The 24,502-nt window shown below is 39.0% G+C and overlaps 1 protein-coding gene across 11 annotated transcripts in view; it reads left to right on the top strand.

Annotated features, from left to right (window-relative positions):
* Positions 1–24,502, top strand: part of NRXN3 (neurexin 3) — a 900,390-nt gene that overhangs the window by 795,408 nt on the left and 80,480 nt on the right. For 7 of the 11 annotated variants that reach the window (XM_062495267.1, XM_062495265.1, XM_062495266.1 and 4 more), the window contains 2 exons: positions 422–729; positions 4,918–4,920. In XM_062495267.1, the coding sequence (XP_062351251.1) occupies positions 422–729; positions 4,918–4,920 (311 nt within the window). The remainder of the gene's footprint in view (positions 1–421; positions 730–4,917; positions 4,921–24,502) is intronic. The other 4 variants (XM_062495263.1, XM_062495269.1, XM_062495270.1 and 1 more) reach the window with 1 other exon arrangement.

The following is a 24,502-nucleotide window of genomic DNA, read 5'->3' on the forward strand; positions in this document are numbered from 1 at the left end:
CATTATTAAAAGTGGCTTTATGAGTCAACCCAGTGCTTTAACCAGTCTGAAAGGAGGTTTATTTGTGGACTAAAGCTTGACAGGTACTGCAGTCTGAATTGGTAGTAGAAAAATAGCCACATGTTGAAGTCCTATTTGCAGTTTAAAATTCATCCAGTCCTAAAAGAACGGGGTCAAATTCTGAAGTTCCTCTAGAGCTTTTATGTGAGTGGATGCTGAGGTATAAGGTTCAGTTTTAGGTATTCATACTTCCAGGCTATTATTTAGGCACCACATTTCCATACTGTTTCTCTACAGTCATCATAAACACTCCCAAGAATGAATCTACTTCTCCTTTGTCCATCACTTTGGGCCAGGGCTCAATGTAGTATGCAAACTTGGGAAATGTCTGTCAATAATGTTATTCACCCCCCTTCACTAGGACGACAGTTAACGATCTTCAACACCCAGGCGCAAATAGCCATAGGAGGGAAGGACAGAGGGCGTCTCTTCCAAGGCCAGCTCTCCGGTCTCTATTACAATGGCCTGAAAGTGTTGAACATGGCGGCAGAGAACAACCCCAACATTAAAATCAATGGAAGTGTCCGACTCGTTGGGGAAGTCCCTTCCATCTTGGGAACAACACCCACAACATCTGTGCCACCGGAAATGTCAACTACAGTCATGGAAACCACGACCACGATGGCGACCACTACCACCCGAAAAAATCGTTCACCACCCAGCATCCAGGTGAGTCGGTTCTCCATTTCCTTCAGTTCTGGATTCATCTTCCTGCTTATTTGTAAGTTAATAAGAGCTATGTTCTCTGAATAATGCTCCTTGTAACACTGTTTTTAAAATGTTGTTCTCCTGTGTTGGACACAGGACAAACAGTTGGCTGAATTGTTGTGGCACATACATGTAAGAACAGGAATAGATTTTGCTCCTGACCTAGTGCAACCCGATTTGTGTGAGATTTTCACAATGTGAATAAGAACAAGGCTTTAAATTATGTTTTAAAAGTTCCATATGTGGGGAAATGTATTCCGAAGAGAGTTACACAGCTTAATGGGGGGTGGGTGTATGGTTATTTATTATTATGACAGGATGAACTGCTGCAATAGCGAAGTTCATAATGAGTAGAAAAGCAATGAAGCATTACTTCCAGTTGGAGTCATTTTTTATTTCCCTTTTATAGCCTTCCTGCAGAGAATTTTGAAGGAACGCTATCAAGATCAGTTTCTTGCAAAATGTAGAGATTCCAACATAGAGCAGTTCCAATTTATTTGGTAAACATCCTTCCTAAATAAATTAAAAAAAAAAATATTTCAGGTTATCTGACTTAATTGTGCCAAAGTAGTTACTTCAACCCTTAAAATGCAGTGGTTTTGGAATCACTTTTGTGGCAGCCAGAATAAGGAACTGATCAGAAATAAACATCTTCAATTGGCTCTCCTTGTCTGTGCAAAGAAAAGAATCATGTGAATAACCAGTCTGACCTGTGGATTATTTCTTTCAGCAGTATACTGTCATGTTATTGTGCTATCAACTGGAATGAAACATTTGTTTTGAAATCATTAGAGAGATGGAGCTACTGGAGAGACTAGCAAAGGGCCTCTAAAATTAGTAAGGGACTGGAGCATTTCTTATATGAGAAAAGGCTGAGAGTTGCGACTGTTGATCCTGGGAAAGAGAAGGCTGGGGGGGATCGTAACTGTGTGTACAAATGCCTGAAGGAAGAGTGTAAAGATGACAATGGTGCCCAGTGGCATGACCAAACACAAAGGGCACAAACTGAAACACAGGACCTTCCCTCTAATCATCAGAAAACATTTGTAACATGAGGGTGACTGAGCATGGGCGCAGGTTGCCCCAAAAGGTTGTGGAGTGTCCATGCTGTTAAATATTCAAAAGCCATCTGCACATAGTCCTGGACAGCTGACTCTGCATGATCCTACTTGACCAGAGGTTTGGACTAGATGACTTCCAGAGACGCCTTCCAACCACAGCTATTCTGTGATTCTGTAAGGTATGTCTGGCTGCAGTGGAATTTTCAACTATTAGAGTAATTAATTCCAAGCTGAGGTTTAACAGTGCCTGCTTTGGTACTGTCTAAATCCAGATGGCAACAGGACTGGGATTAATTGAGTTATTAGCCTCAAACACTCAGCAGGTGATTTTATAAAGTCTCAGCCAAATGAGGGAAAATTACCCCAGGTTTGGTCACTGTTTGTCATAAGCTTTGCAAGAGTTACAGTTCCTTCTCCTCAGTGACTAGTTCTAATTTTAGAGAAAGTATTTGTACAGTTACATCTCCAGAACTATAAAGTCTGTGGTTCTAATCCTGCCCTCTATAATTTTTAAAGGCAGCAAAACTGTGTTTAGCTATACCAGTGGGCAGAAAGTAGCACTGGACCTTTATGGGCTGGGTCAGACTGGAAACGATGCTGGCTTACCTGAAAAGGAACTCTTTCTGAAAGCTTTCTGCCTAGCCTACATGGCAGTTCACTCAGCCTACAGAGACCACTGTGTGCTGAAAGAGCATCAAGAAGATTTAATAAAGTGTCAAAGTGCTTCTAAAAACATGGTTAGAGCAGCGATTTCCTGGATACACATGCACCACAACAAATGGCCTCATCTCAGCTGATATTAAAGCAATAACTCTTTGACACTTCATGCTACCCGCAGAAAGAAAAATAAAGGTCAATATGTACCTCCATTACAACTATCTACATTTCAATATTGGGACATTTTATTGCTGTCACAGCACAGATAGCTGGGCTTTCTTCCTTATTTTTGGTGGAATTTGATTCTGTCTGCTTAAGTGGCACTATCTGTGTGGTGAAAGTGAGAAGAAATTGTCTTTTCCTGTTTGGGCAGTATCTCCAGCCATGGTTTTTCAGCTCATGGTTTTTAGGCCTAATGGTTCTTTTATCTTGCTTGTGTTCGACATCACCATCATCAAGCCTCCTTACAATTTTAGATCTAAGTGGTGGAAAAATCTAATAGAGCAAGTTTACTCTTTGGGAAACATAAAATATAGATACCTAAGGCTATGAAAGGTACAAATACAGTTAGTTATTACCTTGTTTCAGCTTTCTTTTTTCTGCTCAGAAGTAAATGGTTTTTCTTCACTTTCAGGGCTGTTTAAAGTTTAGCTTCTGATTCTGATCAGCATGATTCAAGCACTTTTTTGCTCACTTCTTAGATTTGATCCTGGGAATCTTTCTGTTTCCTGATTCCATACAAAGGCAACAGCAGGTTATTTTTCCAATCCCATTGAAACTCTTGTCATCATGATGCATGCCAAAAAGTTGTCAAAAAGTTAGGCTGATGATGGTCTAAGACAACTGTTCATCAAGTCAATGAGTGTTGTCACATTTTTTTTCTTTATTATCCATGTTTCTGTATCCATTTATGATATCTTGTTTTATGCTAAGATTTCAGACTCCTTGGGTTCAAAATGTACTTTTTATTCTGCACGTGCACTTTACTTGGCACAGAAGGGTTTTGGCCAATTGTAGAAATACCAAGCATGATACAAATAGAAGTGAAGCATCTAAAGCAAAATAGCACAAGTCATTATAAAGAATTACTGTTCTTACTCTGTTAGGAGTATCTGTGCTATTTATATTACTCATTTTCATATGTAAGTAACTTAAACTACTACTTTTTAAAATGCATATAAGTCTTGTGCAGAATATCAAGTCTGTAACCACAAAGTGTTACAAAATCCAGAGGAATCTCAGAACTACTTAGATTTACACATCACTTGTTGAGAAACTACAGAAGAGCATAATTGCAAAGATATCTTCTGTTTGTAACACACACCAAGACACCTCCTGCAGTTAAGTAGTCTGAGTACTAACAGAAGTATTTTAGAGCATGGTTAGAATAAAACAGCTGGGAAAATGAAGAGGTTTAGAAATACACAGTACATGTACAGACCACTGATATGCTGCAGCTTTTGAAGATCCCAGACATGGAGTATAGTTTTGGACAAACAGCTAAAATAAAGGGAATTGAGAGAAAAATATTGCTGGAAATACCCAGTGGCACTGAAATTAGCATTTAAAATGTCTATAAATTTATACTAAAATTCTGCAAGGCAGTAAAACTCAAGTCAGTGGAAGACTGCTAGGATTTGAGTGAGAAACAGTTGAGATATATGGCTGTTTGCTATCCTGCTGGGAATGTTCCTGTGATTCAGAGAAGGAAGTAACAAGATCTGACCTTTTTTCCCTAACTGAAAATAAGGGAGAAAAAGAAGTTTTGATTTGTGTTTGTTTCAGTGAGTTGCACATGGTGCTTATGCTCTACTGCCTCAAGAAGAAGCACTGATTTGACTTTCTTATATATGGTTTTGTCCTGGATTTAAGTACAGTCTGTTGAGAAGTGGCATGTGCTATACTAATTTCTTGCTGCCTCTCAAGGCCCTGATGCATCAGACTCTCCTGTGATAATGACATCCTCTCTGAGAGTTCTGCTTTGCCACATTAGCTGCAAAGGCCTTAAAGACAAGCTGCAAGCTTCTGTCTGTGGTTCAGTTAAGATGCCATGCAGACTGCTTCTGGATGAGAGTCATTGGGCTGAGCCACAGGCTGTTATGCTTCTCCAGGGTTACTTCATTATTTAGAGGTCCTGGAATCCCACATGTCCCTATTTGCTAATTTAAAGAACAACTTCAGTTATTAATGAAGTACTTCAGGGATTTTTTTTTGTTTGGGAGACCTCTGTGAAAACAGGTTAAACTGACACTCATTCTCTTGTCTTCTGCTTCCACGGCAGCTGCTTGTGTGGTCAGAATTCTCTTTCATGAGTTGCTGTTCAAAGCTTTTTAGGAGGCTCTCCATATGATTTTATGTGGCATAATTCTATCTTCATTCACAGTTGGGTCATTCAGTTTTCAAACAGTTTGTGCAAAGTTAACTGCTAAAGCCAGTCTAGAGATCATTCATCATGATGCACATCTTCCATTCAAAACTATCTCCGTTCATCAAATCCAAGTGGAGAACCAGGTAATCCTCTGGAGGCCCTAGGGCAGGTCCCTAATATGTCTGGCCTATGGCATGGATAGCTGAGGACCCACGATTGAAACAGTTTTCTTTGAAAAAGAGATCAGAAACCTTCTGGGGGGCAAGAAGGTCTTGTGGTCTCCATGAGGGACCAGAAACTGTGCTCTATTACATATCCTGGGCATGCCCCAACTTCTTGAGATGCGGAAAATGACACTTGCCCAACCATTCAAACTCTAGCTTGTAGGTGACAAGAATAAATTACTTGTGGATGTTTTCAGCTATGATCTTAGAGACATAGAATGACAGTTTATGATTTATTATATGCAGACTGTTCTCTCTAGAGAGTAGAAGAACGTATCTGCCCCTTATCTATATGGAGAGTCCAGCCCATTGGCATGGCTTAGAATAAGGTTCTCAACCTTTATTTTTAACCATTAGGCTTTTCAGCCTTCTAACCGTGTTTTCTGTTGAGGATCCAATAATCTTGATTAATGTCTTTCCATAACGTGCAGCTCCAGGCTAAATCCTTTCCTACAGTGTATATCACAAAGGAAAATGGCTCAGAAGATTTGTCAGTCTAATTAGACTTTCACTGTCAGTAAGACAAATAAAATTGTCTCACCCTTGGTCTTGCCTAGGTACTTTCTTTTACACTCATAGATAATAATTTGGTAGGGAAAGAAATTGGCCTTTAATTTGGTTTTTGCTTCTTATAAGTCACTAGTGACATTTTCATCCCAAGACTGCAAAGATCTAATGAAAAAAAGAGCTTTTGATGAGTCTCTGCTTTAAAGAGTGACTTCATTGGCTCATTGGCAAAGCTGAGAATTACAGAGTCTGGTTCTTATCCCTTCATATCTGCTTCTTCCTCCATTATTTTTTCTTAAAGAGGCCAAAGCTCCAAACTTTCCCATGCTTCAGAGGGGAATCCCTTCTCCTGTACCACACTCCTGCACTGCTGCAGTGGCATTCACAAAATGGCATTTACTTATTCACAGCCGCATCTCTTCTGTAGTGATTAAATAGTAAGTGCTTTGAGCAGAGATAGAAAGCGGAGTTTGGAAGCAAGAATCCAAATGTTGAACATTTTCATGCAGACTATTGTTCATATAGGTTACACTTACTAATTCAATAATACCAAATGACCTCTAAATACTTTACAATATGTAATATGGAAATATATGTAGTGCACACTGAAATAAAGAATTGTAGGTGAGCAATTTAGGAGCTATCCAACCAGAAACATGTAAATGATATGATAATTTTCTGTATGGGAAACGCTTGAAAATATTCTCCAAGTATTAGGTGTGCAAATGGTATGGTGTGTTTAAATTATATTTATTGATGTCATATTCAGGATACTCAGATTACCTGTAAAATTCATATAATCTAAAGGAGAATCTTACATTTTCGTGATTTCATCTACTCTGTGTCTCTCAGAAGATGGTTGTGCACTATCTGTAGGTGCCATAAGGAACCAGTTTTCTAGAAGTGCCGTAAGTGAGCCACAAGTACAGTGCCCATTCAAAATAAGAATGTGATTTTGCTGTAATATTATTTTTCCAGCCTGTGCTCCCCAGTGCTGACAAGGACTGATGATGAAAGTAAACTCACCCTTGTATTTCTGCTAAGCACAATTACAGTAATAAAGAGTGTTGTGTTTGTAAAACAGTTCATGCATATGCTGGGTATATGCTGCCATTTGTTGACATTACCAGCAGTGATATTGGAACATTTAACTTAGTAGCCATTACTGGCTCCAAATGGAATTGTCCATCTCCTGATTCCAGGGGAGGGGTTTGATTGAATGTGTGTGGCAAACTTGAGAGCCATAAACTGGCATGTAGCATGATTTCTCAAAATATAGCTTTTACTCATTCGTTGAATTACCTGTTTTTATATAGTAGCATTGACAAGTAATCACTTCAGCCACTCTTCTGTGTGTTTTGTTAGGATGCACACTGCTTTTTTATTTCTTCAGTCTAATAATTTACAGAAGGTCCGAGTTGGCTGATTCATTTCTAAAAGGGTTGAGATTACATTCCCTTAACTTACAGGTCTGAGCAATCTTTTGCATCTTGCATCAAAATATCAGCTGGTGTTTTTAGCACATGTACCCAGTTCTGTTCTCCTGTCAATTTTGGAAATGAAGATTCGGCCCAGCATCAAAGAGCAAGGGGAGGGTAAAAGGGGGTATGTCTAGCATTTTTCTTGAATTTCAGAATCTTTCTAGATTTTTCTCTGATACTTTGTTTTGTCTTGATAAAGAACTGTTGAAATTTTTACTTTCCTTTAGGTGAACAAGAAGCACACCCTTTTCTTGAATAAAAGAGTAGGAAGCTGAAAGCTGATACCTGCCTTCTTCAGGAAGGCAAGCAATTCTCAGAAAGCAACATTAATAACATCAGTATGCACGTTTTTCAGAGCACAGTATCCCTTCATGCATTTAGACATGTCAAAAAGGATTCTTGAAAGTCACGTGAAAGATTATTTTCAAAATCTGATTAATACAGTACTCAGGAACTAAAGCTATTCTAGTTGACCATACATTTGATCCCAAGCCAAATAAAAGAATAGGACAAGTGTGTTGTTCTAGAATGGTTGTGCAGCGACAGGATATGATGAAGAGATCCAATATTGCAAAAGCAACTACTTGGAAATAAATGGAGTAGAATCAATGGTTATGGCTCAAATATAGTTGGAGGATTGGCTCATGTTTTGTTATAGCATATCTGTTCGTCTTGCTATTTATATACTTCAGGGAAATGCCTAGAAGCTGCAGACATTATCAGAATTCTTCCCGAACATATAGTTCCATTTAATTTGTTTGGTTTGGGTTTTTAGTTTTTTTTTTTTTTTTACAGGACTGGCAGAGAGGTGGGAATATACCTCTTATCTTCCACAGGCCATTCATTTCAGTGAGTGCACAGAAATGGGAAACAAATCTGTGCTGTTGTGACAGGCCTGCTTTCTGAAATCCTCTAATTAATGCCTTGGATTTTCTTCAGAATGATGGTGTTGTTAGCTAACAGAAACAGAAGGATCTCTGCTAGTTTCTTTTTCATCTGTTGGATGAGTTGTCACTGATTTGCAAGATATGTCTGTAACAGTACAGCTCGTAAAAGTAGTGATTAACAAGGGAGGCTATACAACCGCCAATTCTTTACCTCCTCCCTTAGATGGCACATGAGTAGGTGGGATGTTGTTCATTTTCATCGCAAAATTACTTCTATTATATTCTGAAAGATAAGACTGTGTTTCCACAAAATTCCTGAGAAAAAATAAAGCCAAAGGGGTGAGAAACTGGGTTTCAGTTTTCCTGGTAATGCCCAGGGTATTAATGCTTCCCTTTTGTCTTACAGTGGATTTTTGGAGGAAAAGTTGTTATTTGGTGTTTGATATTTGTATTTGTATTTGCATACAAAATATGTTAGCTTTTTACTCTTAAATTGACTAATAAAGGGATCCTCTTCCCTAATAATTACCTTTAGAGTTTTCAACTGGTGCTGTATTGCCCATTTTACTTTGTCTCACATTAGGTGTTCTAAGTAAATTGATTTTTGGGTAAGGACAATTCCCAGGGAATAACAGTAGTTTTTATAGGAGGTATGAATGAGAGAGCAGGATATGTTGAAAATGCTCTAATGGCTAAATGTATCAAAGTGGGTAGAGAAAGGATGAATGCTGAAGGACAGATGGCAACTAAGATCCAAAGGATGACATACATCTCTCTCACAGAGATATGGGAAAGAACCAGCATAATTTAAAGATGGAGAGTCACCTGGTCAGAACTGGTAAGCTGGTGGTTCTAGGAACTCTATTTTGGAGAAGCAAAGGTTTTAGGAAAAGATGAACTCTTACTATATGGGCTGGTAACCACTCTTCTACTTTTAATCTTTGCTTGGTTCCACACACCATGTTCCCTAAGGATAAAGTTTTCCATTTTTGCCAAGCTGGCTGGGACTCAGTTCAGTAGAAATGCTGGAAGTGAGTGAGATCTGACGATCCATGGATTCTTCCATGGCAGTTCGAAGTCAGGCAGAGCTGGGATCACTCACTTGTGATAAGATCATTTAAAATGCATATCTTCCTCTCACTTGCAACAGTTCTTTTTTCATTACTGTTTCAAAGCAAGAAAACTCAGTGTAAAAAGAGTCAGGTCAGGTAAGGACAAAAAAATACTGTATGTTGTGTTCTAATATCCAAGCAATAGCCTCCGTGTCCAAGCCATACACAGAGATTTGCAGAAATAGTTTGGATTTAACTTGGTCATAATATCTCTTTTTTCCTGAAAGATGACCTCCAATGAAAGTATAAGGACATGAATGATTTTAATCTGTGGTAACAATGGAGAACCAGTCCCGATTGCCTCCAACAGCATAAATATATAAAATGACAGATTATCCCGCGGCCTCCCTGCCTCCTGCCTGAACACACATATACATTCTCAGTAGCACACAGCAAAATTCAAATTGAACGTTGTCTTTTATCTCTTGTCCCAGTGATTAATGCTGCTCTTGCTGGGAGACTAATCAAACAAGGGGAAATATGGAGAAAGAAGTATGTATTTCTTAGACTATTGTTATCAGTGTTATTATTATTCCTTTAATATATTATCCTTCTGCTAGAAGAACTTAATGCAGGAAGCAAGAGGTAAGAGCAAATTTGATGGTGAGATTAATGGGGCAGACCACAACAAGTGGAACACAATCAACTTGCAGAGGGAGGTGAGCTGCCAAGATGCTTTGGGGTTGCAGTACTTTAGCTAGAAAGTTAAAAGGCTGTGGCAGGCTGGATACAGGTCCTGAGCCAGGAGCTACTGTTTTCTAATCCTTATTCTATTCATTCAGCATCTGTCAAGAAACCTACTCTCTAAATGGTTCTTTTCTTTCCTGTGTAGTAAAATAAGCCAAGTCCTTGGTCCATCTCACAACCAAGTTCACAGCACTGTTCTGTGATAGTATTGGTAATACCTTGTAAATTCCATCAGGTTGAGTATTCCATTTCCCTTCTCCCTGGTTCTTGGCCTAGGTTTTTCACAGTGGTATTAAGACCCTGAAGTTCCACTTTGATTCTAAACATGTGTACAGCAGAGAGCAGAAAATTTACTCTGTGCTGTGGTAAAAACAGAAATGGATATTTTGAATGCATATGGACTTAGATTTAAGTAGGAAACCTGTCTTATGAATAGGATTGGATTCCAACTGTCTTGTTTCCTAAGGATCTTATGAAAAAAGACTTAAAGATATGTTAATTAAGAGGTCAGACCTTTTTTTGTTTTCACTTTGAGCAAAAGAATATAGAAAGGAATACCTGTAATAAAGGAACATACTTGTTTGGGATTTTATCAATGTACACAAAACATCTTAAGGATGGCGGTCAAGAGGATGGGGCCAGACTCTTTTCCATGGTGCCAGTGAGAGGGGAATGGGCAATAGGCACAAACTGAAACACAGGAAGTTCCATCTGAATAGAAGGAACTTCTTTACTGTGTGGGTGGAAGAGGCTGGAATAGGCTTCCCAGAGAGGCTGTGAGGTCTCTTTTTCTAGAGATACTTGAAAAATGCATAAGCGTGATCCTGTGCACCTCCTCAAAGCTCACCTGCTTTACCTTTGGGGGTTAAGGGGGGTTGGGGGAGATGACCTTCAGAGGTCCCTTTCAACTCCATTCATTCTGTGATATCTATGCTTTAGAAGCTTTTTTTTTTTTTTTTTTTGGTAGGGTCAGTATTCCTGGAGACTATTTGATTACTTTTTGCTATGGATGTATTAGCATAATGCCCTCAGAGTAGGCTCAGGACTTGCAAATATGTTTGTGGTCCAACTCTTAGGCATCATTGTCTTTGCTCCCAATTGATTACATTTAGGCAGCAGTTAATCCTCTTGTGCTCTGCTAAAGCAATAACATTTGTATTAAAACTTATATGAGCACTCGAGTCTCTAGTGCCCAGATTTGTAGATTTGTTTCATTGTTAGAAACATAGTCTCATTAGAGATACTCATAGTAAAGCAAGCTAAAACTGATTCTGCACTCCTCATACATGCCACTCTTCCACTCAGGTTTGTCCCATATATGTTTACATATACTACTTAAGTTGTATATAGTTGTCTCAACTGCCAAATGCATTGCCATTTACTCTGTCATCTGTCTGACTTGCATAATTAATTGTTGTTCTTAAGGCTGTGAGCAATGGCTATTCAGGTGACTACTGTTGTGACCTGCTTGTCTTGTCTTGAGATTTAGCAATTAGTGAGAATGAAATTTAGAAATGTAGATATGGTAGGCAGGTCAGAATATACAGCCTTTTTCTCTGGAGTTCCTGAAGGCATCCAGCTTTAAGAGCACTAGGGGATGATCTGTGCAGCAGAGCTTATGGGCTTTCTCCAGAGCCAGGAGGGCAGCTGGTCCCACTCTGTAATGGAGCTGTGTGTGGTTGCTGGGAATCAGCAGGATTTCCAGCTGCTAGACATAAATAAGAATGCTAAGGTGGAAAGGAAAGATGGATGGGAGGAAGAAGGAGGGTTGTATGTTGTGTATATGTCTCAGAAAGAACCACTGCAGTGGGAGCCTCTCGTGTAGAGGACTTCTTCCACCCCCACATTTGACTCATTCTGAGGTATTGTTGCTTGCCTGAAGATGAATAATTCTTCGGTGCTCAGATGGCTGATTACCCGTTGTCCTGTTTATGGACTCAAGCACAGCAGAGAAATTTCTGCTTGCTTGGCTGTAATATTTGTTGCCCTGGCAAGAAGTAAGGACCACTTACAATCTGCTGTGAAAAGACTTAGTGTCTCTCTGGATGCCTCTCAGCTAATGTCCAAGTACTCGCAAGTTATTTATTTTGTCCTTTCTTAACTGAAGCCATGGGAATGGTGTTTGCATCTGCTCCATGTGATTCCTGGAAGAAAAGAAGGAGGAAAATTGGCATGAACTAGACAGGAAGGTGAGAGCCTGGCAATGGATTGTTAAGAACCAGGATCTGCTATGTTGACTTTGGCCTTAGGAAATGCTGTATCAAAAGGAGTGCGTTGTTGTGCAGTCTGACTTGCTCTTTTATGATGGCTTGTTACACCATTCAAGATAGGTCCCTGTTTCAGATTCCGAGTCTGAATTGCTTTCTCCACAGGGCCAGGTTTCCTTTGGTGTGGCTTGGAAGATCTGCTGGTGCAACTCTTGGCAGGCACTTGTGCTCTCCTGCTTACTATTGTAGTGGTGGATGTGAAGCATCAAAGGCAGCCACAGTTAAATGACATCAGGGCTTCTACTGTGAGGAGAGAAATAGGGTGAAAGGATGACAGTGTCATCACATGTTCTCAAGAGAGTTGCAGATTGAGCAAGGCAGAGGGTGTAAATAACAGTTTAGAACATGAAGGATTTTTCTAGAAGCAGAGAGAGGGAATAGCAGAGGCCAGCTGTCCCTCTGCTTCTGTCAGGTCTGGTCACTTGGAACTTAGTATTTCTCTTCTGTTCAAACCTAATTTAATGGCAGCTGTAGCTGAAAGTCAGGAGGATTTGGAGATTGCATTTTTTGAAATTCTTTTCCTGTTGTTAGCTGTTCTTCCCTTGCTTTTCTGTACTTCTAAAGCTGAGAGGTAACTTGGTAGCAATGAAAGGTGACAGGGGTTAGGCAATGTTGTACCCCTCTTCTCCCAATAGGACATTACAGAGAAAACAAGAGGAGTGATTACTATTATCCATGGGTAGAACTAAGCTCCATCTGGCAAGTTACATTTGCAGTACCTGTCATGTATATTGCCTTGGCATCTGAGAGTTTTGCAGCCCTGGTGCCATCCACCTGATCCGTAAATTCAGACTAAGGATGTGGGTAGAAATAATGACTATTAATTCAAAACACCTATGTACTTTACCTCAAATTCAGAAAGCCACTTGTTTGTTTTATATCTTTGAGACAGAAATTCTCATCTTTTTTTAATATATTTTATTAATACCATTGATACATTCTACTGTAGACCTATATGGGTTTTAGACTAAGACTAAATCATAGCATCATCATGTTTCAAGTCAGGGCATTATTCAGCAGTCTAGTGTGACTTCATTCATAGACAGCAAAGACTTTGGAAAAAAAATCACTCCAGACCCCTGCCGTTTCTCTTCCCTTTTGATGTCAGGGCAGACCTTTTAAAAAAAGAAAAAAAAAGTACTTTCTGAAAGAGAGGAAGGCTGGTTTTTATTTTGAAGAAGTAAGATTGAATTAATCTTGTGGGTTTTTTTTCCTTATTGTTCATCAATTAATTTTTCACTTTTATTTGCATGTAAGTGTGGGTCTGGAAAATAACATTTTCTGACTTGATAAAAACTATGTGCAGATAAAAACTATGATAAAAGCCATAATATGAATTATGGCCTTAAATTTGTCAAAGATGTCAGTGGACAGGAGTGGCCATACTCTCTGCTACTAGAAACAAATTATCTTTATTGGAAATCTTAATGTAAGAAAATCTGGTGGCCAGTTTAAAACTTACAGAATAATAGAAGGGAGGATGTGTTTGTGAAGATGGATTTGCTTTATGAAAATACAAAGCAGTATTTTAACAGAAAATTCACATCACTGAAGAAGGTGATCATAAGCACTTGTTGCTGGAAACTGTACTTATGTCCTGAAGGAGATATGGAGAAGCATGTACTGTCCTATAAGTCTGGTACGGCATCTGTAGTGGGACTGCAGTTTTTTTCTGATCACTGCTTGCAGTCGTTCATTTAACCATATCATGTTGTTCCAGGTGCTATTTCTGCTCTATTTAAATGTATCTGGCATGATTTTCCTTTCAACAGAGGAGTGAAATTTGGGCTGTAGCCCACATGGCAGCATCAGAAAGTCAATTGTAACTTGATTGACCTTGTTTGGCATCAAACTGTATGCAGAAATTCAGCCATTCATGGTTCTGGATACAGAATTTGCATTCCTACTTGTGTGTAATTTGAGAAAACTCATAATTCAGTTGATGCCTTTGACATCGTACCTGGTAGAGGGTAGTGCTGTGACTTTTTTTTTTTTTTTTTTTGGTAGCAAGAGAAACAGGTGGATTTCAAACCTGCTTGCCCAAAGGCTTCAGTCTCTGGGATAGACCTTGTGGCACCTGCTGGACCATTGTGTATGTGTGATAACAGTAATGAAAACAGCTGTTAACAAGATTTCTTTATGAAGCACCTTACAAATTGTATCTGAGGATTGTTTGCTTTCATCATAGATACACAGTTAATTGTAGGTTAGCAGCTAATTATTGTTTAATAATGCATAGCTAAGCCAGCAGTAGTCTGGAATGACAATGAAGGATGCTTTCAACATGGTCATGAAGCAAGAGGCAAAACCAAACCAAAGCAGGATATAAATAACCAAGCTGTCATTACATCAGGACACCCCTAAAACTGATATTTAAGAAAAGATTTTTATAGTCAAATGATCTCAGTTTTACCACTACCTCCACAATGTCCCATTCTGACATGCAAAATTGCATCCACTGATTAACAAGAATCTTCCCCATCTGCCTTTCATGGCTGTACTTAGTATATTATGTTAACATGTGCAAGTTCTTCTCATCCACAGACAGGAGGTGGGTTTGATTTTTTTCTTCTTATTTTTCTGTTAAGTAACAATAGGTACAGCTGAACAACAGAGAAGCACTGTCCAAACTAAGTATAAATTAACTCAGTTTAGGCAGTGTAAAATGTTCACCATATTAACACATTGCTTAGTGAAAAGCAGGGAATGTTATATATTGTCTGAGGTTAATTGGTTCACACATGACCTAGCTGGATTGATAGGATGATATTATATACTGCAGCTGTCTTCAGAGGTAGCTGAGGTTCATGGGTAGGAAATGGATAGACAATGTAAGTGGCCAACTTCAGTGGCAGAATCAAAGAGATGGAACATATTCTGTGTTTGAGACTTAAAGACTTCACTTGCTGAATTTTGCCATTTAGTAGGTCATCATTCACATGTGATCTGATCTTTCCTTGAAGCTGCCTCCTGGCAGAGCTGGCAGATCAGGACATATGCTTGTGCTTGAGCTGCTGCAGGTCACAGCCTGCACTGCAGTGCCAGCCCCTTTAGATGAGCAGGTTAGAGTGCATGCTGGTTCCTGAAATGGAGCTGTGGAGGAGTGGACACACGAGTCTTCTTCACTGCCCTTGCTGCAGGGACAGTAACCTCTGCTGGGGATGTTAATGTCTTCAACCACTGCCGCAACAGTAAAACAGGATGTCAGTCAGAAGCTTTTGTTCTAAATGAGGCTATTTCTTAATATGGCAAAGCTTTTCAATGCCCTTGCAAAGTGTTATTGAAGTTTCTCTGCATGGCATTACATTCTGTAGTGCATAATGAAGACACAGATCCAAACCTTTTAAAGGAATACAGTACTTGCTTCAGACAAATATATCTTTTTTCCCTCCTTAGGTGTGCTCACCTAATAACTTATTTCTTGGACTGCTCTTCCTTTTGTGACAGTTCTACCACTTTGAAGTCCTTCTTGAACCAGTGAAAGATTTTCAATAGTTGTCAAGGGTTTTCATTAAATTTACCTTTGGTTTTGACCTCTTATACTGGCATCTCACACCCTATGTTGGAATCCCATGAGAATGGTTTATTCACTACTCCTTCAGTACCAAGCTAACATCTTATGGTTTCTGAGGAATTTCTTGCTCTTTAAAATAGAAGAGCCAAGTGAAACTACTTACTTGGCCAGGAATGCAAGTTTTTTATTAAAATACACCTTGAGTGGCAGGCATACCTGCTTGGTCTTTTCACTAAGGCTGAGATGCTTGCTGTATTGTTAAAGGCTTCTGTAAAAATGATGAGCTCACATGTACTTTCCAGGCTTTACTGTGTCATCTGTTTCTGCAAACCTGGAAAACAAATCAAACCATTCATGTCAAACTCTGGATTTTTTCTTCTAAAATAAAAAAGGCTTTCTGAGATGTGGAGCATTTCTGAATGACCTCTGCTGTGCTTTCTGAAGCTGCTCTTTCTGTGGAGTGTTTATGTGCACTCAGTGGCAGCTGTCTCCCCCACAAAGAATTCACAGTCAATTTGTTAGACTGCCAGGGCTCAGACTTAACCTTTTCTGTTTCAGCTTGCATGTTCTGGTTTTGGTATTTATTTTTTCTCTCCACTGTCTTGCCATTACATCACACCACACCATCTTTCTCCTTCCTCATGCAGTTAGCTTTTCATAGCTCCTTTCTTCTTCAGTGCTCCCACCTTTTGTTTATTTTAATGCCAGCTGAATACAAACCTAATACACTGATCTAAACTCCCTCAAATGGAGTTGCTTTTATGAGTCTCACAAATGCTAGAGGCTCTGTAACATCTCTGCCCCCTCTGAACAGGGTGCACCCTTCCATTTCCAGCAAATTTGTAAAGTACAAAGAGGATGAAGCTCTTTCCTGGGACAATTGGAGGCACCTGCCTTGCAGGGCTTAGCTTGAATGGGCTTAACAGACAGTAGCTGAGTGCATGAAGCAGCCAGGGGGTTTGTGAGGACATTCTTACCTTCCCAATGCACCTGCACATGAATTTTGTATGTGTGTGCTATATTTCTTTGGATTCTGTCCCTAGATGTTGATTCCCAAAGCATGAGAAGTAACTGCCTTAAACTACTATTGTGGCTAAGACTCCTGCAAGCACTGTTTATGAAAATACTTAATCCTCCCAGGATGTTTATTACTCAATTAGCCATGGTAATACAGCAGTATATTTCACAAAATATAAAATACTGGCATTTATTTGTTTAGAATCCATTGCTTTTTTTATTTGCCTAGCCTCGGTTTTGTGTTACAAAATTACATAAATGGAACCCTCTGGTCAATCATACCTGTTGTTTGCTGTTTTCTGTAATCCAGTCCATGATAACTGGCAGCCTAAAATTCATTGTATATGGGAGTAGCAGGTTATGACAGTCTTCATTAATCTCTGTGCTGTCTAGCATGCACCCACTCACCTGCTAAGAGATAACTCCAAGCTGAGTCACGTGTAACTTCATATCAGTGTAGTCACACCCGTGACTATAGAGTGGTGACATCCTCTAGCTAGGTATAGCTAGCTATAAATTGAAATAAGCTGACTCTCTTCTTTCAAATCAGAATTAAACAAAACATAAATTGTCCAATAACTACACAAGAGAAATAATGAAAATGAATGCTGAAGCAAGCTTCTAAACTAGTTGTTACTTTATACTAGCCTGCTACTTTTTCTTTTTATGCACTCCTTTGAGGAGCAATGACAAACTCAAGATCCGGCTTGTAGATGTCCTCTTCAACCTCATGATCTAAGAACTACATGGTATGGGTTACTCACTGAAGCGCTGTTTCTTTTCTGTTGGTAAAGCAGGACTTCATTTCACTCTTGAAATAAAGTCAGACCATAACTTCTATGATTACTGCAGAAATGTTTAACTATAATAATCTAGGATCATGAGAATTTTTATCCCTTCACTGCCTGACACTTGCTAGTGAGGACTTCCTTTCTGTTGAGGGGAATGGCTCTTTATGCAGGCAAGCTGTGGTCTGACATTTGCAGCTTGGGTGAGAAACCCCAAATTTGTTCTGGATTGATGATACTCAGTGGGTGTATTTGGGTTTTTTGGGTTTGACTTCTTGTTTTGTTTGTCTTTTCTTTTCAAGAGGACAGAGACTCTTCTGAAGGATAGGTGTTTTTCAACTGACACAAAGGTGCAGAAATTGCCTTGACCTCTCAAAACTTCCTTTTGTTATCAACAGTCTTCTCAGTGGTTCTGAACCACATGCTGTTTTCTGTGGTTCACTGAGCAATTTTTTCAGTGAAGAATTTTTTGTTTGACGCGGTGCTGATTTAATTTTTACCAGTATATGCATAACTTGTGCAGTCTCCTTCTTTAGTAGATAGAACACCAGAACCAACTGTTTAGGCCAAAAATATAGTTATAGGGTTCCATTGTAGGAAAACCTTGTGTAAGTCACTGGGTCAAGTCCCCCAGCTGTTACAGACACCATTTTCTCTGTTCTCTTCAATAACATTTTGTTTCCAGACTTTGCCTGACATTTCAACAAAACATTGCCCCAGGCACTTGAGCCCCTGTGTGCCCAGATTCTTTCTTTATGCGATGTGGCATTAGTATTTCCTTTTTTTTTTTTTTTTGTACAGTGTTTTCAGATGTATAGCTGAAAAATGCTAATTAATTGCATGTATTAGTACTGTCATATTCTTTCTAAAGGATACATACATCTTGCAGTCAGCTGACACATCTTCCTGGAGAACAATGAAGAATTGCAGAATGCTTGCAATGACAACAAATTCCTTTATTGAGGGTGTTAGGGTTTTTTTGTGGTTTTGTTTTTTGTTTTGTTTTTTTTTTTTTACATTTAATGCACCAATAACCCTGTAGAAATTAATATTGCCCTTGACAGGACTCTGCTTACTTGTGAATTGAAAATACACTTGTCCTGTCTCACAGGCATGGTCTTGTGATAAAATGGATGCTGGCTGCCCTCAGCCTGGAGCTGCAGAGATAAATGAAAATGCACATACAGCCCAGCAATTGTCACTGCTGGGATTGAAGGTAACCACAGCAGACCATGAGCTGTATGACCATGCTCCTATTCTGAGTTGTGCATAAATAACTCCCATTTTCTTTTCTGAGTGCTACTGTCTTGTCCTGCCCAGCACAGTTCTTCCAGATCCTTGCACAAGTCAGCACAAACTTGTTAGCATTTCTGGGACAAGCTGCCACTTCTGACTGCAGAGAAGCAGGGGATACCATAGGTCTTTGAGAGTAACTGGGTGCATCTCCAGCAAATGGGTATTGCCTGGCACAATTATTCTCATGCAGGCTCTTCTCTCCTTGTGGCTGGAGATGCCTAAAGAGGATTGATCAGAAATATCAGTGACCCCCCTCAGACTTGAGATTTTTTGTTCTCACTGGAGAACCATTTGTGTTTCTCCCTCCTGCAGTGTCACAGTCACTTCTTTGGATCATCACATTTGTGTACCTTTAATTAAAATGAGTGTTTTAGAAAAAAAAGAAAGGCCAGCCAGAGCTTTAGATCAGAGGTGAGTGTGATAGGTCAAGATTCTCAGCTCTTAATGCTGTCAAACAAAATGTGGTATCAGTATCCTTAGGCCCATTTTTATACACAGACAGGCTATGTTGCAAACCTTACACTTTTTATTACATTGCTAGAGATGTATTGCAAACAAATGTATCACATAATTATAACTGTGGTACTACAGTAAGCCTGTGTCCAGCTGATCTTTTGTCTTTTTGTTCCTAGTACACACTTGTACAATTAAGTTGTTTCTTTGAGCTATGTAAAACTATAATTGCAGATACCTGTACTATGCCAGCATGACAATATGAGGTATCTGATGGTTACCAACAGCTCCTAAATACTGTTAGTAATTCTTTGAGTTGTCAAAACTGAATATAAACATTGGACCAGTGTTTGAGTGGGTGTTTAAAAGTGAAGTGAGGTGTATAATTAAATAATATCAGCTTGAATTAAAATATCTCGTTCAAACTTCTAATGGGAATGGGGGGAATTTTCAGTCAATGTCATTTTTTCAGCATTTCATTATTGTATGGCAATGACTTTCTGACACTTCATAGTGAGTTCTAGTTACCTCTTATTAGCCTTTGCCTGCCCTTATGTCTGGTGTCTGTACCATTCAGGAAAAGGATTATTGCTCCTCTTAATTCTTGTAGTACTTTTTAATGCATGATAATTGTTTGTATCTTAACTTCTATAGAAACTTCTCTCTATAGGGCCTTCATTTTAGTTAGAGGATGAAATAAAATTCTTTAACATTGCAGACCTAAAATTTCCAATTTTTAGTTTTGTCATCCCTTGAAAGCACTGCTTTCAAGACAGTTTTACCTCTTGGTTTTCTAATTTTTGCTGTATATGTAAGAAACCCTGAGGCTGGAATGTTGTCTTTCCCCTCTGTTGAGGTGTGTGTCTCAGAAAGAGATTATCCCCAGCTAGAAGGACCTTAAAGGTGATTCAAACTTTGAGCATCACAGCAACTTCTAATACTTCCTTGGCTATTATTAGATTACAAATTTCTGCATTGCTGGCATGTGTAAGCACCAGTGATACTGTGCTCACTGAGATGGAAGGAATATTTTAAAAGAAAAAGATGGCTAACTTTGCTAGTATATAGGTTTTTCAATTTGACCTCTTGATGGCTTCAACTGTTTTTGTGAAACATTTGTGAATAAGTCATGTGAATAACAAAGAGAACATATTTACTACCTCTAGAATTCCAGAACACATCCAGTGTAAATCACTAGTGGTTCAGAGTCAATATAATTTGGAAGATTTCTGTGGCTTATGTGAAATGAGTGGGCAGGTCTTGTATTATATTACGCCGTAATTTACAGCTGCTTTAGTGCACTTGGCTTTGTACTTCAGCTGCTGAAGCCTTTGGTAAACCAACCAATAGTTCAAGTTTTAGCAATGATGGAGCTCATTTTCAGGAACAAGTAGTAGTACTGACCTATAGTTTAGTAGAATTTATCCTTCATTTGTCCAGTGTGGCACTGTAGAACCCCCAGCTAAAGAGAAGACTGATATCTGCCATTTTCTTCTTCAGTTCATGTAAGAGGCTTCAGTTCTCATCTCTGTTTTAGAGTCACTTTTTCATAGGCTGAACTTGTAACTCTTTCTGTAGCAAGCATTTCTGAACTCAGGATCTTTGAAGCATCTTCAGGTACCATCTTCTCTTCACTGGGTGCTGCCCTCAGGAAGAGACTCAGCAACCCAGTAGCAGAGGCTGAAGGCTGGCTGGCACAAATATTACTAGGAATTTCAGGGTTATATTGTCAAGACAAAAAAATTGAGCCCACATGCCAGTGCAGCTAATAAAAGATGGGGTGAATATAAAAGCTGGTCTTTCATAACATCTGCTATGTCAGTCAGGATGCCATTTTCCACTAGACATCTGAGCCACTGCTACAGGAGATTTAATAGTCTTAGCTGGAGTGAATTGGAAAACCCCAGTATCCTGAACTTTCCTTATTAACTAGATGAACCGTTCTTTTCAAGAAAAGTTATTGAAGTGGAAATACAGCTAAAAGTAGATCATCTAGGAAGCAGCTGGTTACCTACTTATTGGCCTTTTTTTTATACTGTTGCTGCTCTTAGTATCCCAAAACAAATCTGAAATACCCTGGCAAGGAATAACTCTCCAGAGAACACTCCTTCTGCATGGATAGGTATGTTCCTCAGTGAAGCAGCTCTGCACAACCCCTTGCTGCCATCTCCTGCCTATGGAGGATGTTTGCCACCAGACCAACCCAAGGGCAAAGATGATCCAGTTACAGTGAAGTGAAGGTTGAAAAAACTTATTTGATAATTCTGTGCCACTGCTTGTTGCCTGGCATTTTCAGCCGATGGATAATGACTGCACAGAGCTAGCTCTGCTGCACTAGGACTTCAAGAAATGCTTGCATTAGCCTAGAAATGACATAAATATATGGAAGCACTGCCAGAGCAACTTGTTTGTTTCAGGTCAAGGCACTGCAAATGCCCCTAGGTAAACAGATCCTATAAAAACACTGGCTGCCTTGACCTTTGAAGCTAATAAATTGTGTTGCAATCAGTTACACTTCTTTTCTTTCACACATGTTCTCTCATCTTCCTCTTTCTCTCTCCCTTTAGTTTATGCACTTCAATGCAAATTCTCTTCATTTATAACTGAGGATAAAAAAGCTTTCCATAAAAATTGTAATTTTGTTTTTTAAACAGATGAATATATTATCAAAGAGAGAATTTTATGATGTATTTGATTTAATGACTAATGAATTGAGTAATCCTGAAATGTACTACACTTTGGATACTGATCCTGTATTTTTAGATAAATAGTATGAACGTCATAGACAGGAGTAGAGTGATCAAGTTTATTTGTTTTAGTTTATTGAAGAATATCTTGACTGATCCAGTCCTTAAGAGTTCTATTTCAATAACACAGATCTACTAATTTATTGTTTGTAATACACTGAGTTTTTTATAAAAATGCTTTCTGTAGCTTCCAAGTATATTCCACTAGCAATCCCATTTCTGAACATTAATATATTCTGTTATTTTGTCATTTTCCGATAGATCCCAATATCTAAGGGATAGAGCAATAACCTGAGAACCTTCCTAACATGAGGAGAAAAGTTAAAGCCTTTAAATCTGAAATCACCAGCTGAAATCTTGTGCTCAGGGATAAAATCAAGAGCTTGATCACTGAAATACTCTCACTGCTCCTTCTTGTACACATTGAGAATGTGGTCAGAGTGGGCATCAGGCTGTTCGCCTTAAATGGCACCTTTATGCTGAGGCCAGAGAGATATGACTTTAGGGGAAACAAGTACTCCTAATGAAGGATATTTCTACAGAATGGGATTATGACCTTCTGATGGAAAGATATTTGCAGTGGGAAATCTTTGGCCTTCAGTGCTGTTGAAATTCACTGTTATCAGTTTTTTTTTTTTTAAAAAAAAGATTCTCTAAAGTCTCAAAAGTGTTGGGTTTTTTTAAAAGAATATTTGCAGTTCCAGGGTGATGCTTTTGAAAGCTGAGTTGAAGAAAGTGTGCTGTCAACTCTGCAACTTATACAGGTTGTTCATGTACTTCTCCTGTGCAGCTATCAGTGTGGTCATACACAGGAGAGGGAAGATAATGATTTTCCATCAAATGGCCATCCTGTTTTTTGTAACATTGCCAGAATTCTATGGAGTATGGCTTCTGCTGCAGTGCAGAATGATTAATCACTGGCTAGGAAGGAAGAGCTGCTTACCCCCCTATTCCTTGTAGAAATAGCAGAGCTTTGATGTGTAGGTTGATGCCTGCATAACAGGCACTCCCAAACTCTCTGACACAGGGGGATACTCAGTAATGTTGCAGGAGTGGAAAGCCATGCTTAATTTCCATATGCATTCACATAATTTAGCCATAATGTATTCCTGAAGCATTGCTGTTTTGTGCCCTGCTCTTCTGTAAGAAACAACCAGCTATGAAATCACCACCATTTATACCAGACTTCTGTAAAGACAAGTTGCAGTATACTTCTGTATCTGCGGTGAATCATGACTCTACATCGGGCCCCTGATTGTCCCAGCTTCCCAAACTCTTTACTCCCTCATTCTTGTGAATGATGCAGAGCTGCAAGAGGAAAAAATACTTCCTGTCTCTCACCTCTTGTAATAGCTAGTGGTTACTTTGTCACCTTGAAATTTCTCTTTCCTTCCTGCTTCTCTCTAGCCTACCTCTTACCCAAGAGCACTGTTTCTCTGAGAGAAGAACATAGGAAAAAGCTTATGATTTTCCTGTCTGCCAAAGAAAAATATGTTTTCCAGGTGAATAGGTTTGGCTGATGAAGTGGGAGAAAGGCATTGTTCCAGCTATACAGTCATCGCCTTTAAAATGCTGCTGTAAGATGCTCAGATACTGTGATAGTGTGGTACAAGAGCTTCCTCACCTAGAACAAATTCACTGCCCCCTTCCTGTGTGTAAGACAGTGACTATGAACAGAGTGATGATAGAGGTTTATGTGGTTGCTGCTAGATATGAATACAGGGTACTCATTCTGAATGAGGTTATCTGATTGCTCTAATGCAGGACTGAATAGAAGATGAGAGAAACTCTTGTTCTCTCCAGGCATGTGAAGGGGCATGGTATTGTAACTAGGAGGACTGACTGGTGCACTTATCTACTTTGGCAAAGGCTGTGCTACCTATAGATTTTTCTGAACTGCTTAGTAGAAAATTGAATCAGGTGACTTAAGAAGGCGACAGGAATGTCAGTTATCAATTGGAGTCTTTCAAAAAGGCAAACTGTTTTCTTGTTCTTTTCTATATAGTGATTTCTGCATTGTGCCTTGTCACAACTCCTATTTTTTGTATTTGACAGCTTATCCATTTCCTTTAAATACAGAAATCTAAGACCAGAGGACCAGTGTTCCCCTATCATGAATGTCCCCTTGCCACTAAGTAGTGAAGTTTGCCTTGGACTGAAACCAGAATAGATGCCTTCAGGCTGGACAGTTTTGAAGCACATGGAAACTAGATAAGTCATGTATGAAAATCAAAGTGTATCAGTTCTGTAGTCAACAAAGAAAGAAGCAACCAAAATTAGGGATGCAAGCTCTCCAGAAAATAGAAGGTCAGACTTGGCTTTCTAAATAAGGTGCACAGTAATCAAAACATTTGTAGCCAGCATGTACAATTTCTAGTGTTTTCCCCCTAAAGACTTCTTTAGAAGTGTTCATTATTCCCTGAAAGATGTAGTTTAAAACACTTAGTAGTCTCATGCATATTTTGAAATTGAACCTGTTTGGAATATACTTTTACAGAGTAAAGGAAAAACAGAATCATATGCTTCTGTTTGTCTTCACAGCTAGGCTAAGTGTTTTACACATGCACATATGGCAATGTAAAATCCTTATAATATGAATCCATATATATCCATGCATACTCATATATACATATATGTAGGTTACCATAGCACATAACTGGAAATCAGA

This window comes from Cinclus cinclus, chromosome 6 (assembly GCF_963662255.1).
Source record: "Cinclus cinclus chromosome 6, bCinCin1.1, whole genome shotgun sequence".
Taxonomy (NCBI): domain Eukaryota; kingdom Metazoa; phylum Chordata; class Aves; order Passeriformes; family Cinclidae; genus Cinclus; species Cinclus cinclus.